The 12,095-nt window shown below is 46.7% G+C and overlaps 1 protein-coding gene across 1 annotated transcript in view; it reads right to left on the minus strand.

Moving 5' to 3' along the window:
* The window catches only part of TRANK1 (tetratricopeptide repeat and ankyrin repeat containing 1), a 64,084-nt gene extending 54,884 nt beyond the window's left edge, over positions 1–9,200 (minus strand). Inside the window, exons 1-4 of the mRNA XM_065886197.1 lie at positions 9,070–9,200; positions 4,697–4,823; positions 2,739–2,889; positions 19–137 (exon numbers count right to left, since the gene is read on the minus strand). Coding sequence (XP_065742269.1) covers positions 19–137; positions 2,739–2,889; positions 4,697–4,823; positions 9,070–9,200 — 528 coding nt within the window. The remainder of the gene's footprint in view (positions 1–18; positions 138–2,738; positions 2,890–4,696; positions 4,824–9,069) is intronic.
* Between the last annotated feature and the right edge of the window lie 2,895 nt (positions 9,201–12,095).

The raw sequence follows: 12,095 nt of genomic DNA on the forward strand, positions 1-12,095 counted from the left end.
AGATCTCTTTTCACTTACATGCCATAATCCTTTCTTTGCCAACTTTTCTATTACAGATTGCCACACTTCAGTTGAGAATCCAGTAGTGAAAATATAATCAAAGCAGGGCAAGAAACTTTGCAAAACAATAGGGTCACCTGAAAGAAAGTTCCAGAATTTAGAAATTTTAACTTAGAGAAAGTCTAGAACATCTAGGAAAAGGTCCTCCAATTAAGACCACACATAGACAAATGATAAATTTAAGATAGCAAAAAAAAAAAAAAAGAGAACTGGGAATTCCCTGGTGGTCCAGGAGTTAGGACTCCATGCTTTCACTGCACGGGGCAAGGGTTCGATCCCTGGTCGGGGAACTAAGATCCTGCAAGCCGCGTAGTACAGCCAAAAAAAAAGGAGGGGCCATATAGGGGTGGGGGAGTGGGAGGTACAAACTACTGGGTATAAGATAGACTCAAGGAAGTATTGTACAACATAGGGAATATAGCCAATATTTTGTAATAACTGTAAATGGAAAGCAATCTTTAAAAACTGTATAAAAATTTTTTAAACTTTAAATTTAAAAAAAAGGGCCTTTTCAAAGTATATAAAATCCTATATAACTGAAGTGGTAAAATCATTTTAAGTTTGGGTGAAACTGTCCCCTAAGGCAGCACAATGTGACCTAACACTCACTTAGCTTCTCTATTTGCCAAGCCCAGTGATGGGTGTTATACTAATCCCTCAAACAAACCAATAAGGCAGTGCCTATTACCTCCATATATGGAGGAGGAAATGGGCGCTTAAGGGAAGTTATAAAACTCACTTCCTTTAAGAAAGGTGACAGGGGCTTCCCAGGTGGCGCAGTGGTTGACAGTCCGCCTGCCGATGCAGGGGACGTGGGTTCGTGTCCCGGTCCGGGAAGATCCCACATGCCGCGGAGCGGCTGGGCCCGTGAGCCATGGCCGCTGAGCCTGCGCGTCCGGAGCCTGTGCTCCGCAACGGGAGAGGCCACAACAGTGAGGGGCCCGCGTACCGCAAAAAAAAATAAAGAAAGGAAGAAAGAAAGAAAGGTGACAAATGTCATTTTCATCCAACAGTGAGAAATTATGAGAAATGAGATCAAGCTTCGTGGCTTATCGTGCAGCTAGTTCATGACAAAACCAAGACGGGAACCCAGGTCGAGCAGCTCTTTGAGTCAATTTGCACTCTTTCAAGCTAGTGGCCTTTTGCATCTCATGACCCTGCAAACTCGTGGATGCGAACATCCAAGGCGACAGGTCAGGGGCCAGAATAACATGGCACCTCTTCTAGGATTATCAATTTCCAAAAATGAGTAAATAGCAAAACATATATTGTATAAAAAAGATATACAATTTTCATAAATACATTTTTCAAAATTTAGAAATTGGGCCACGGGCATAACATTCATCCTCCAAACAGGTATACTTTGGTAGAAAAGTCTGGGATGCGTTACCCTAAGAAATCCTGTTAACTGCCCCCCTCAGGATCCAGATTTCTTAGAGGGGCAGTCACCAAGAGACAGTTGTCTGGAATTCCCATAACTCTGGCCTGGCTTCTGACAGAACAGTGGCTTTTAAAAGACACAGAGAACAATGAGGAAGTGTAGGGAATGGGTCAAGCCATCAGGTTCAGAGGAAAGGGAAGCAGGCTTTAGTCACTGTCGGCAAAAGGCTGACGTGAAAGCTGCGACCCATTAGCACCTGTCTGGACACCTATTTCTCTGCCAGGAGACACAGCTGAGCCCACCTCTAACCCCTTCCCACCCACTGCCTGACACTGCTCTCTCCCCTTCTCTGTGCCGAACTTCCCAAAATCTGTAGGATCCCATCCACAGAGCACAAAAGTTGCTTTCCCACAATTGCAATGGGAAGAGCTGGATCTGTATCAGTTGAATCTATCGTCAGCAGTAATTTCCCCATTTCTGAAGCTGAGAGCATTTTCCAGCAATTCTAACATGTGTCATTGTTCACATTCTACCATCTGTAGAATCGGGGCATGTGCTGCTATTGATGCTGTCTCAACGGCAGAACATAAATTAGTGGCGCATCTTAAATTAGTGCAATCTTAAATTTGACCAAACACAGTATTTGAAAACAACAGCCTGACCATTGGCAGAACTTTAGACTGCGCTGTGATAACCAGGGAAAGAGCTCCTTTGTCCCTGGCAGGGAGCATATTACATTGTGTTTCAGAATTGTCTATTTTTGCCAATTCCAGGCCACGGACAAAGCCACCTCACAGGCCAGGTCTTCAGACTAATAACCCAATAAGTGATGCAAACCGCCACCCCCCGCCCAACCTGGTGTGTCCCTCGTAGACTGTCAGCTTCCACAGGCCCCTCCCTCAGCCTTTTCAGATTGGTTTTATAGCAAACAGGAACATTTTCTCGACACACTGGAGAGATACATGCAAAAATCGCATAAAACACGTAGTATAAGCAGGGAAATCCCTATGGCTAGCAACACAGAAAACTTAAGAAGTCTGAAACAAAACTGGAAAATTGGGACAACTTTAAGTGATTTGTGCAAAAGGACCCAGTTGTTTTCACAAAGGCCCCAGCCAACAAAGCTTCCCATGTGCTTTCTAGTGTAAAAACCAGTTTCATTCAAGCTACATAAATGAGCCACAAAGAAAAACACCCTGTAATTATCTCCCCAGAAACCTGAGTCCCCAGGAGGCTTTCAAAGAAATCACAAGCACTTTAAAAGAAAGAGGGTGGGCCTCCCCCAGTCCTGACTTACTGCCCATCGTGGTGAAGACTCCCACCAAGAAATCAGCAACCTGGGTCTGGTCCTGGACGCTTTGCACGAGTCTCAGACCCTTGAAAAACATGTGAGCAGCTTCATAAGGCTGGAGCAACCGCAGCAAGGAATAACCAGCTCGGTAGTATCCCTGCAACAAAGAAAAGCAAAACCGTTAACACACCCATCTTTTCTGACCTGCTGCTGAAGGCAAGATTGAGGCTGTGAGGAAACAGACTGCAGGAGTCTGACTTCTAGATACATACAGATTTCTAACAAGCTCTGGATACAGGATTTCCATTGTTCCTGCCATTTTTTAACTGGCAAGAAAATAATCCCTTTCAAGTCCATGACATGTACAGCATCTAACATAGGACCCAGAGAGAAGGGAGCAGGCCCGGTTCCAATGACATGTGTGGTTTATGTATTCATGCTTCAAATCGCAGCCTGGCCAAGAAGGGAGGAATGAAACCAATCTTACGAATACAGTGTTCTGGAGAAGAATGAGATTGTCATGTCAGCACAGGAGTTGTTCCCTGCTCCTTTCAATCAAAGTAAACACAATTTCCAATGGTAATGACAAGCACTGAGGTTTACCCAGCCCCACATTATAGGCAACATACACCAGAGGCCAAAAAATTTTTTTGGTTTCTGGAGAGAGAGGAAAATTACAATGATTAATACAAGAAAATGGTCAGTTTTGCCTGTATACAAACTGTCAAACTCTTGAGAAGGAACAAAATGATTCGTACTGCTTTCCCCACTTTAACCATCAAAAAGAATCAGTATCAAGAGGTACCAAAACAATTTTCTGTCTAAGATAACACAAGGTGTTCACCAACTGGGTTCATAAAAAAGCAAGCACCTGAAATTCCACTTAATACCAAATCCCTGATTATTTACTGATTTGTTTTCACCATCATTTAAAAGTCTAAAACAGTAGATAACAATCAGAAAAAGGAAAGAAAAAAAGGTGTTCCCCCTGCCCAAACCAAGCAAGCTGGTACAGAATTTCCCATGTCTTTACCTTCCAGTTCTAAGTTTCACCTTTTATTTTGGAGGGAGGTGAAGGGGATCAGAATACATCACCCCAAAACGTGACACTTTGGCATAAGGATTCTTTTAGGCTGAAGGCCTCTGAGATTCAACAGATGCAGAAAGAAGCCTTCCTGGGACCTCCCTGGTGGCACAGTGGTTAAGACTCCACACTCCCAATGCAGGGGGCCGGGGCTCATTCCCTGGTTAGGTAACTAGACCCCACATGCATGCCAAAACTAAGAGTTTGCATGCCACAACTAAGAAGCCCACCTGCCACAACTAAGGAGCCCATGTGCTGCAACTAAGGAGCCTGCCTGCTGCAACTAAAGACCCAGCACAACCAAATAAGGAAGAAAGGAAGGAAGGAAGGAAGGAAGGGAGGAAGGGAGGAAGGGAGGAAGGAAAGGAAAGGAGGGAGGGAGAGAGAGAGAGAGAAAGAGAGAAAGAAAAGAAAGGAAGGAAGGAAGGAAGAAAGAAAGAAAGAAAGAGGAAGGAGCCTTCCTGGAGCCTCCCTTTTCTGATTAGAAGCAGAAACTCCAAGAAATATAGATTGCCATAAATCCCCTCTCCCGGAGAATTCTTATGGCCACAAAGAAACTTGCAAACTGCAAAGAACATGAACAGACTATGAATTTTGGTGCAACTACATCAGAACAAAATGAGCTCCACCACGATCTCCACTGGACTCCATCTGCCAAAAGGCCCGGCTCCACTCTCCCCTGAAAATGCCTTTCAACACTTGGCCACCATCCTTCTTGCTCTTCTCCAGATACAGCATGCGTGCTCTGTGCACATCTGTCTTAAGTGCAAAGAAAGTTGAATGAGAAGCACTCCTAGCATTTCCATTTTAAAAAGAAGGAAGCGAAGGAGGCAGAGGAAGAGGAAGAGGCAGCAGTCGCAGCATCTGGTGATCACCATACCTTCGCGTAGGTTGGATCCCACTGGAGACACTCCTTGGCGGCCACGGAGGCCTCGTTCCATTTCCCGAGGCTGAAAAACGCATTGGATTTGTTGCATAGCAGCACAGCCAAGTCCCTGCGGGGAGCCCTGTGAGAAAGGACAAACTGGTGGTCAGTAAATAGTTCTTTCGTCCTGCAAATACAGAACCTCGAAGGCCACCATTCTGGTGCTGGTTGCTGCCATGGTGATAGAGTTTCAGCAGGAAGTGTCCCCACGATGCCTATGACATCTGACCCTCATAGCCTGGAAAGCCTGGGATGTTTGCGACGTCCCAATCTCCCTTCCTCACTCCCAAATCCTGTTCCCAACTTTTCGCGACAAATGTTCTCAACACCTTGGGTCTACCTCCTACCGATCTCCACAGGTCTTTTTATCCTTTAGAGACCATTGGAGAAGATGCTGCGAAAAGATGGAGAGGATGGGAGTTCCCACCGAGCCCTCGCAGAGAACAGACACCGTGGGAGCCACCCCACACGCACGGAGGCAGAGCTCATCAGAACACATGACCACACTGTCCCCACGGGCCCTGCAAAAGATGCAGGATGAACACTGTTCTACTACATAGGCAGGGCCACCCAAATGCGTGCAGAACCCAGGGCCAGAGTGCAAAAGGAGGCCCTCACACCATGTGGCTAATCTCTGTCTGATACAGTAGCCACAGGCCACGTGTAGCCATTTAAATTAAAATTAATTTAAATTAATTAAAATTAATTAAAATTTAAAATTCAGTACCTTAGTTGTATTAGCCACCTGTTAAGTACTCAATAGCCAAATTCTCTGCTATAGAACATTTTCATCATCACAGAAAGTCCTATTGGACAGTGCTAGTCTAAGTATTTGAAGGCCATAACTCAAGCTTACAAATGTTCAATAAAATATCTCTTAGCCTTCTACTTTATAATAACTGAAAGGCAAGCTTCAAATTTAGAACACAGGCACTGTCAGGGGAGGGTGAGCCAAGCTGGCACCCCTGCCCACTCCCTCGTCTCTTTCCATCTCAGCCTTCATCCTGCACTGCAGAAGACACAATCCCAAGCTCTGTCCACACTCCTGACCTTGGACAGCGCTCCAAAGAATGGACTGTGGGTAAGAGGCCTGTGTAGGCCCTAGGAGCAGGGTCGGACAGGACTTCCAGGGGCCTGGTACCCACAGAGGGCTCTGGCTGGGTAAAGCCCCTGGCCCCAGACTCCCACCTGTGGGGAGGGTACAGCTGGAGGACGGCCAAAGCAGGCCTATAAAGCCTGGCAGGGCAGGGCCCCTCCTGCCTGGGTCTAGGGGGTCACACAGCTGCAAGGTTAGTGCTGAAACCAGGCTGCAAGAAGCAAAACACAAAATATACCATAACAGGTCAACAGAAGCCCAAGTGCTGTTGAATTCAAGACACACAAGGTGGAAAAGCAAGGCTTATGCTTCTTTTTTTTTTATTGAATACTTTAACTGTAAAAATAATACAAACAGAAAAGTTAGTTAATATAGATACCCACAAAAATAAAGCAAAGCAAAAATCTCCTCTACTATGTCCCTACCCGCAGTGCTTGGTGTATCCGGCTCCTCTCACTGCCCATCATTCCCTCTCAGTGAAGGATGAGGACCCAGAAGCACAGAAGAAGCAGCGGGGCTGTCAGAGGGTAACTGACAATGGAGCCATGGCCATACTGTAGTAGTCGCCACGTGTCCTGCCCAGACACCTGGCCAGTGCAGCCGACCCCAGCAGGAATGAGTGCTGGCTGCAGCTAGGGTCTCCTGATGCCCCGTTCTCCAGAGATTTATCCTCAGCCTAATGGGAGCTGCCCTCTCCCCAGAAAGTTACACCCCCGTTATGGACTGTGTCCCTCCCCCCACAAATTCATACGTTGAGGCCCCAGCCCCCACAGTGATGGTATTTGGAGAGGGTGCCTTTGGGGAGGTGATTAGGTTTAGATGAAGTCAGGAGAGTGGGTCCCTCACGATAGGATTAGTGCCCTTATAAGAGATGGCAGAGGGTTTCCGTTCTCTCTCTCCACCATGTGAGGATGTAGTGAAAATGTGGCTGGCTGCAAACCAGGAAGGGGGCACTTACCAGGAACTGAATTGGCTGGCACCTGGACCTTGGACTTCCCAGCCTCCAGAACTGTGAGGAATAAATTTCTGTTGTTATTCCACCCTGTCAGTGGTAGTTCGTTACTGCAGCCTGAGCTGACTAATCCAGCCCCACTCCCTAGGACAACTCCTGGGGCCAGACAGCCTATGACCGGTGACTGACTGACATGGGAATTAAAAGGTCAGCCTCCTTTCCTAAAGTGGGACAGCTCTGCAGTACATCTCAGGGGCCCCAGAGCTCCCCAGGGGATCAGGCTGCAGCTGACTCCAGCGGAGACACCATCCCTGCCCCACCCTGCTTCTCCCTCAGTCCCCTTCTCCTGAGAGCACCTGCTCAGTTAACCACAATTCCCTGAACCCCTATGTCAGCTGGCAGCAGCAGGAAGGCAGTGATGGGCACGGGGAACTGTGTCAGGAAGGTCCCATGACAGGCGACATGTGAGGGTGCAGGCAGGTGTCCCATTAGTGGTCACACAGCTAGTAAGTGGTGGTGCTGAGATTTGAGTACTCACAGTGTGGTCAGTCTATGGCCACAACCATGACACAACATTAGCTTTTCAAGAAAGGTCAATGTTTTCCCCCGAATGAGGAGCTCTAGGCCCAGTCTGACCTGAGGGGGCAGAATGACAGAACTACACAGGCTCAGGCCAATTGCAGTCAATTCAAGTCCAGCTGGAGTGTAGACACCAAGGAGGGAGGAGGTGGGAGCCATGTGTCGGGAATTCAAGTCAGTGCCCCTTCTCGGTACACGTTTAGGCTGCATGCACCCTACAAATGCCAACTTCTGCTTCCTCTACTACAGCTGTCCCCAGAGTATGATCTGGGAACCTCTGGGGGGTAGTTCCCCCAGAGGGAACAACAGTAGTTCCCTTGGGAACTACTATTTCAAATAGTTTCCAAGGTCAAAATATCTTCACAATTGTAGTTGGCTGAATAATGGTTTCCAAATGACGGGTTTTTTTGTTTTGAATTTTATTTATTTTTTTATGCAGCAGGTTCTTATTAATTATCCATTTAATACATATTAGTGTATATATGTCAAATAATATTTTCTTTTATGGCAAAAGGAACTCTGGAGATGGGATTAATTTAAGGATCTTGAGAGGAGATTATCCTGGATTATGATACAGTCACAAAGGTCCTTATAAGAGGGAGACTGAGAGAGCCGGCCACAGCAGAGGAGAAGGTGATGTGACAACAGAAGCAGAGACTGGAATGATGCGCTTTGAGGATGCAGGAAGGGACCACAAGCCAAGGATACAGGCAGCCATTCGAGGGTAAAAGAGGCAAGGAAATGGAGTCTCCTCCACAAGGAACCAGCCCTGGTGACACCTTAATTTTAGCGTTGTAAGACTCCTTTCAGACCTCTGACCTCCAGAAGTGTAAGATAATAAACGGGTATTGTTTTAAGCAACTAAATTGGTGGTCATTTGTTAAAGCAGCAACAGGAAATGAATACAATAATACCAAGACAGTGTGTGCCTTTTTCACATTCATTCTCTCACGTGGACGGGGAATTTTCCAGAGGCTACCTGGCGTGTGGTATCACAACAGACTAAATGCAGAAGCAGATGTGAGAAGACAGACATCTTCCATTGAGACAGACATTAAAGAGACTTGCGAAAATGTAAAACTCTTCTCACCAAATTTTTCATTTTGAAAAATAGTTATTTCTCATAAAAATGCTGCTTATGTTAACATCATGGGTTTATTACTGCTATTTTAAAAAATGAATAAATACATATTTTAAATGTTTCTCAGTTTTGAGTTCTAATACAGGCTTTATTGATAGTTACAAACTACATCAACAAAAGCTCTTTGGGGTCCTGCCTGTAAGCAGTCGTGATCCTGAAATGTTTGGGAACAGGTCTGCTAGAAGTTGAAGGGGCAGGGGAAGAGGTGAGGCTTAGTTCCTGGTGGTGTGCCCTGTGGCCAGGGGGTTGATGGAATGGATAAACAAGATGAAATGAACGACAAGTGAGGGGCTTGGGGGCTTCAGTCATCCCAGGAACCAGAAAGAAGGGGAAGTTTGTAATGTTTATCAACAGTCCCCTATGTTTCACTTTCCGTTTCCTGAATTCCTCTAGTCTCCGAGCTAACACTGCAGAGAAGAGAAACAGAAAGTGGGAGGAGAAAGGAAACAGAAACTAGGTGGTGTGGTAACAAATGAGAAAAAAACAAAAGCAAGAGAGTGAGTCCCCCTTTACTTAAAAAAATTACAAACAAAAGGCAGGGAGAAAATCCAAACACTTACCCCCACTGGTATAAGTGCAGGAGAATCTGGATGGCTTCATCGTACTTTCTGATGGCCAAAGAGAAGTTTCCATTCTTAAAAACCTGGTTGCCAGATTCTTTCAACTGCTCAGCGTAAGCTGTGGGGTCCATCCTGTGAGGAGACGGAGGAAAGGCTGGCTGCCCGCCTGAACAGGTCTCCTTCCCCTCCACATCTGCATCGCTGAGTCTGGAGAGGCAGGTGGTTCATCCTGGCCCCTCCCACCGGCCTAGGTTACACCCTGACCACACCCCTCACCACCCGGGAACCAGACTGGGTGTCTGCTCTGATGAGACGGTTTCTTCCTCAGTTCTCTTCTGACCTCAGGAGCAAGCAGCCAGAATGATTCCATTTATTCTGTGTTAATGACCAGCTAGGCTCTGAGCAAAGAGGCTGCTTCCATGCACAAGCTGACATAAAGCTGGTAGGTAGTGGCAGCTCTTCCCATAACCGCCACTAGTATTACTCTCTGATTTTACCCATCACAGCAGCCCAGAAGGAGGCTCTGTCCTCACTGTTCAGATGAGGAAACTGAGGCTCAAAGGGGTTCAAGTCACTTGCCTAAGGATCTGCTAATGGCGTTTCCCGATTCTGACTCCAATTCCAAGTTTCTGCCCTTGACCCTGTCCTGCATCACCTACTCATACAAGGAGCTGACAGTCCCTCCACTCTCTTAGAAGGAGGGAAAGGGGAGGGGAGGTACAGTCCTAAAGGCCTCAAAGGGCTAGGACACGGGGCCACCACCACTGCCTCTCCCACCCTCCTCTCTTCCTAAAAACACCAGTAAAATAAGCCTTGGAGTATTTGTCTCTGAGACTGCCACTTCCTGCTTACCTGTCTGCATCCCCCAGGAAGCACCTGCCTCTTTCATGACTCTTGCTTTATTTATTTTGTAATGCTATGGCCTAACACAGAATGGGTACTTAAATATTTGTGGTGTAATAAATTTGAATGCCAGACTCAGACAGGCTGCCTGTTACTGATTCTCTCTGGCGTGGTCTCTGGGTGGTTGGAGAGAAGGGCCTGGAGCCCTGCCCACCTGATGGGCCTCAGCAAGTGTTTGCTGAACCAAGGTAGTGGAGAGGAGAGGCCTTGGAGAGCCCTGAGAAGCAGCTGCCAATGAGGCAGGGAACAGGTGGGGGTCAGGGACTTCCATCACGTCATTTCATTCTTACAGTCCAGTGGTTAAGACTATGTGCTTCCATGGCAGGGGGCACAGGTTCAATCCCTGTTGGGGGAACTAAGATCCTGCATGCTGTGCGCTGTGGCCAAAAAAAAGGTAGGGGTCAGAAGAGATGCCCCTTAGAATTTTCTCCTCCCAAGATGGCAGCAGCAAAGGCAAGGCAGTGGGGAGGGTCTTAAAAATGAGGACACTTCAGGTGGCTGCACAGGCCCTGTACCTGTGGGGTCATACAATTACCAAAGGCCTTCTCCACCAGCACAATTCTTGGATAGCGAATAATTCTTATTGTTCTTATTTCAAATCTTGTCCAGGGGTTTTGGGGCTGGGGAAGCAGACTCAAGCAGATAGAAGTGGTGGCTTATTTTAAACCCATATGAGCTTATTGGACTTTTGAACTGCATTCCTGCGTTCCTCAGGCAGAGGTGTACCAGAATGAGGCATGTGATTGCTAAACAAGTCAGAATACGAAATTCCACCTAGACTTTGCATTAGATAATCTCTCAATTTTATGGCTCACATTTATACAGAGATGACAGAGTAGAACATGAAAAAAATTTAAAGAATTGATTGAATAGAGAATAAAAACATGTTTCTCTTTCAAATATTGCAGGCCAGTGTGTCCAATGAGTAATCTTAAACTGGCCATTTTTGGACAGCTAGAAAAAGGAAATGGCTGTAACAACTGACAAAGGGTTAATACCCCCCCCCCCTTTTTTTGGCCACACCACTCAGCTTGTGGGATATTAGTTCCCCGACCAGGGACTGAACCCAGGCCCACGGCAGTGAAAGTGCTGAGTCTTAACCACTGGACAGCCAGGGAATTCCCGATACCCCTCTTTGATAAATACCTTTTCACTGCAAGAAAGGACCAACAACCCTGACCAAAATGCGTAAGGCCCTAAACAGAAAATTCACAAAGGAATACAAGTAATTGCTAAATACATGGAGAGTGGATACCCAGGTCCACCGTCACTAGTAAGCAAAGAAATGAAGAATTAAAATGGCAAGGTATCACTGGGAAATACTTAAAAGAATGACCCCAAATGGTGGGAGCAGTCATATCCTTTTTTTTTTTTTTTTTTTGTGGTACGCGGGCCTCTCACTGTTGTGGCCTCTCCCGTTGCGGAGCACAGGCTCCGGATGCGCAGGCTCAGTGGCCATGGCTCACAGACCCAGCCGCTCTGTGGCATGTGGGATCTTCCCAGACTGGGGCACGAACCCGTGTCCCCTGCATCGACAGGCGGACTCTCAACCACTGTGACACCAGGGAAGCCCCAGTCATATCCTTTTTACAGGGTAAATACACTACATCGCTGATATATTTTTAGCCTCATGGATGTTTGCCACAGTGAAAAACCAGAAATAACCCTAAATATTTCATAATGCATAACGGATTTGAATTAGTTGTACAATATCCATATGGCAGAACAGCACACAGTTGTTGTTGTTGTTTTGCGGTACGCGGGCCTCTCACTGTTGTGGCCTCTCCCGTTGCGGAGCACAGGCTCCAGACGCGCAGGCTCAGCGGCCATGGCTCACGGGCCCAGCCGCTCCGCGGCACGTGGGATCTTCCCGGACCGGGGCACGAACCCGTGTCCCCTGCATCGCAGGCGGACTCCCAACCACTGCGCCACCAGGGAAGCCCCACATAGTTATTTTTAAAGTCATGTTGTAAAAGAACACTTAAAGATAGGCTATGTTAGTAAATGAAAGATATGGGCTACATAAAAAGGCGTATAATCCCAAATTAAATTTTAAACACATCTAATGTATTGAAAACACGCCAGAATGTTAACAGCCACACCATAGGGATTAGGCAGGGTTT

Source organism: Phocoena phocoena, chromosome 10, assembly GCF_963924675.1.
Source record: "Phocoena phocoena chromosome 10, mPhoPho1.1, whole genome shotgun sequence".
NCBI classification, from domain to species: Eukaryota; Metazoa; Chordata; class Mammalia; order Artiodactyla; family Phocoenidae; genus Phocoena; species Phocoena phocoena.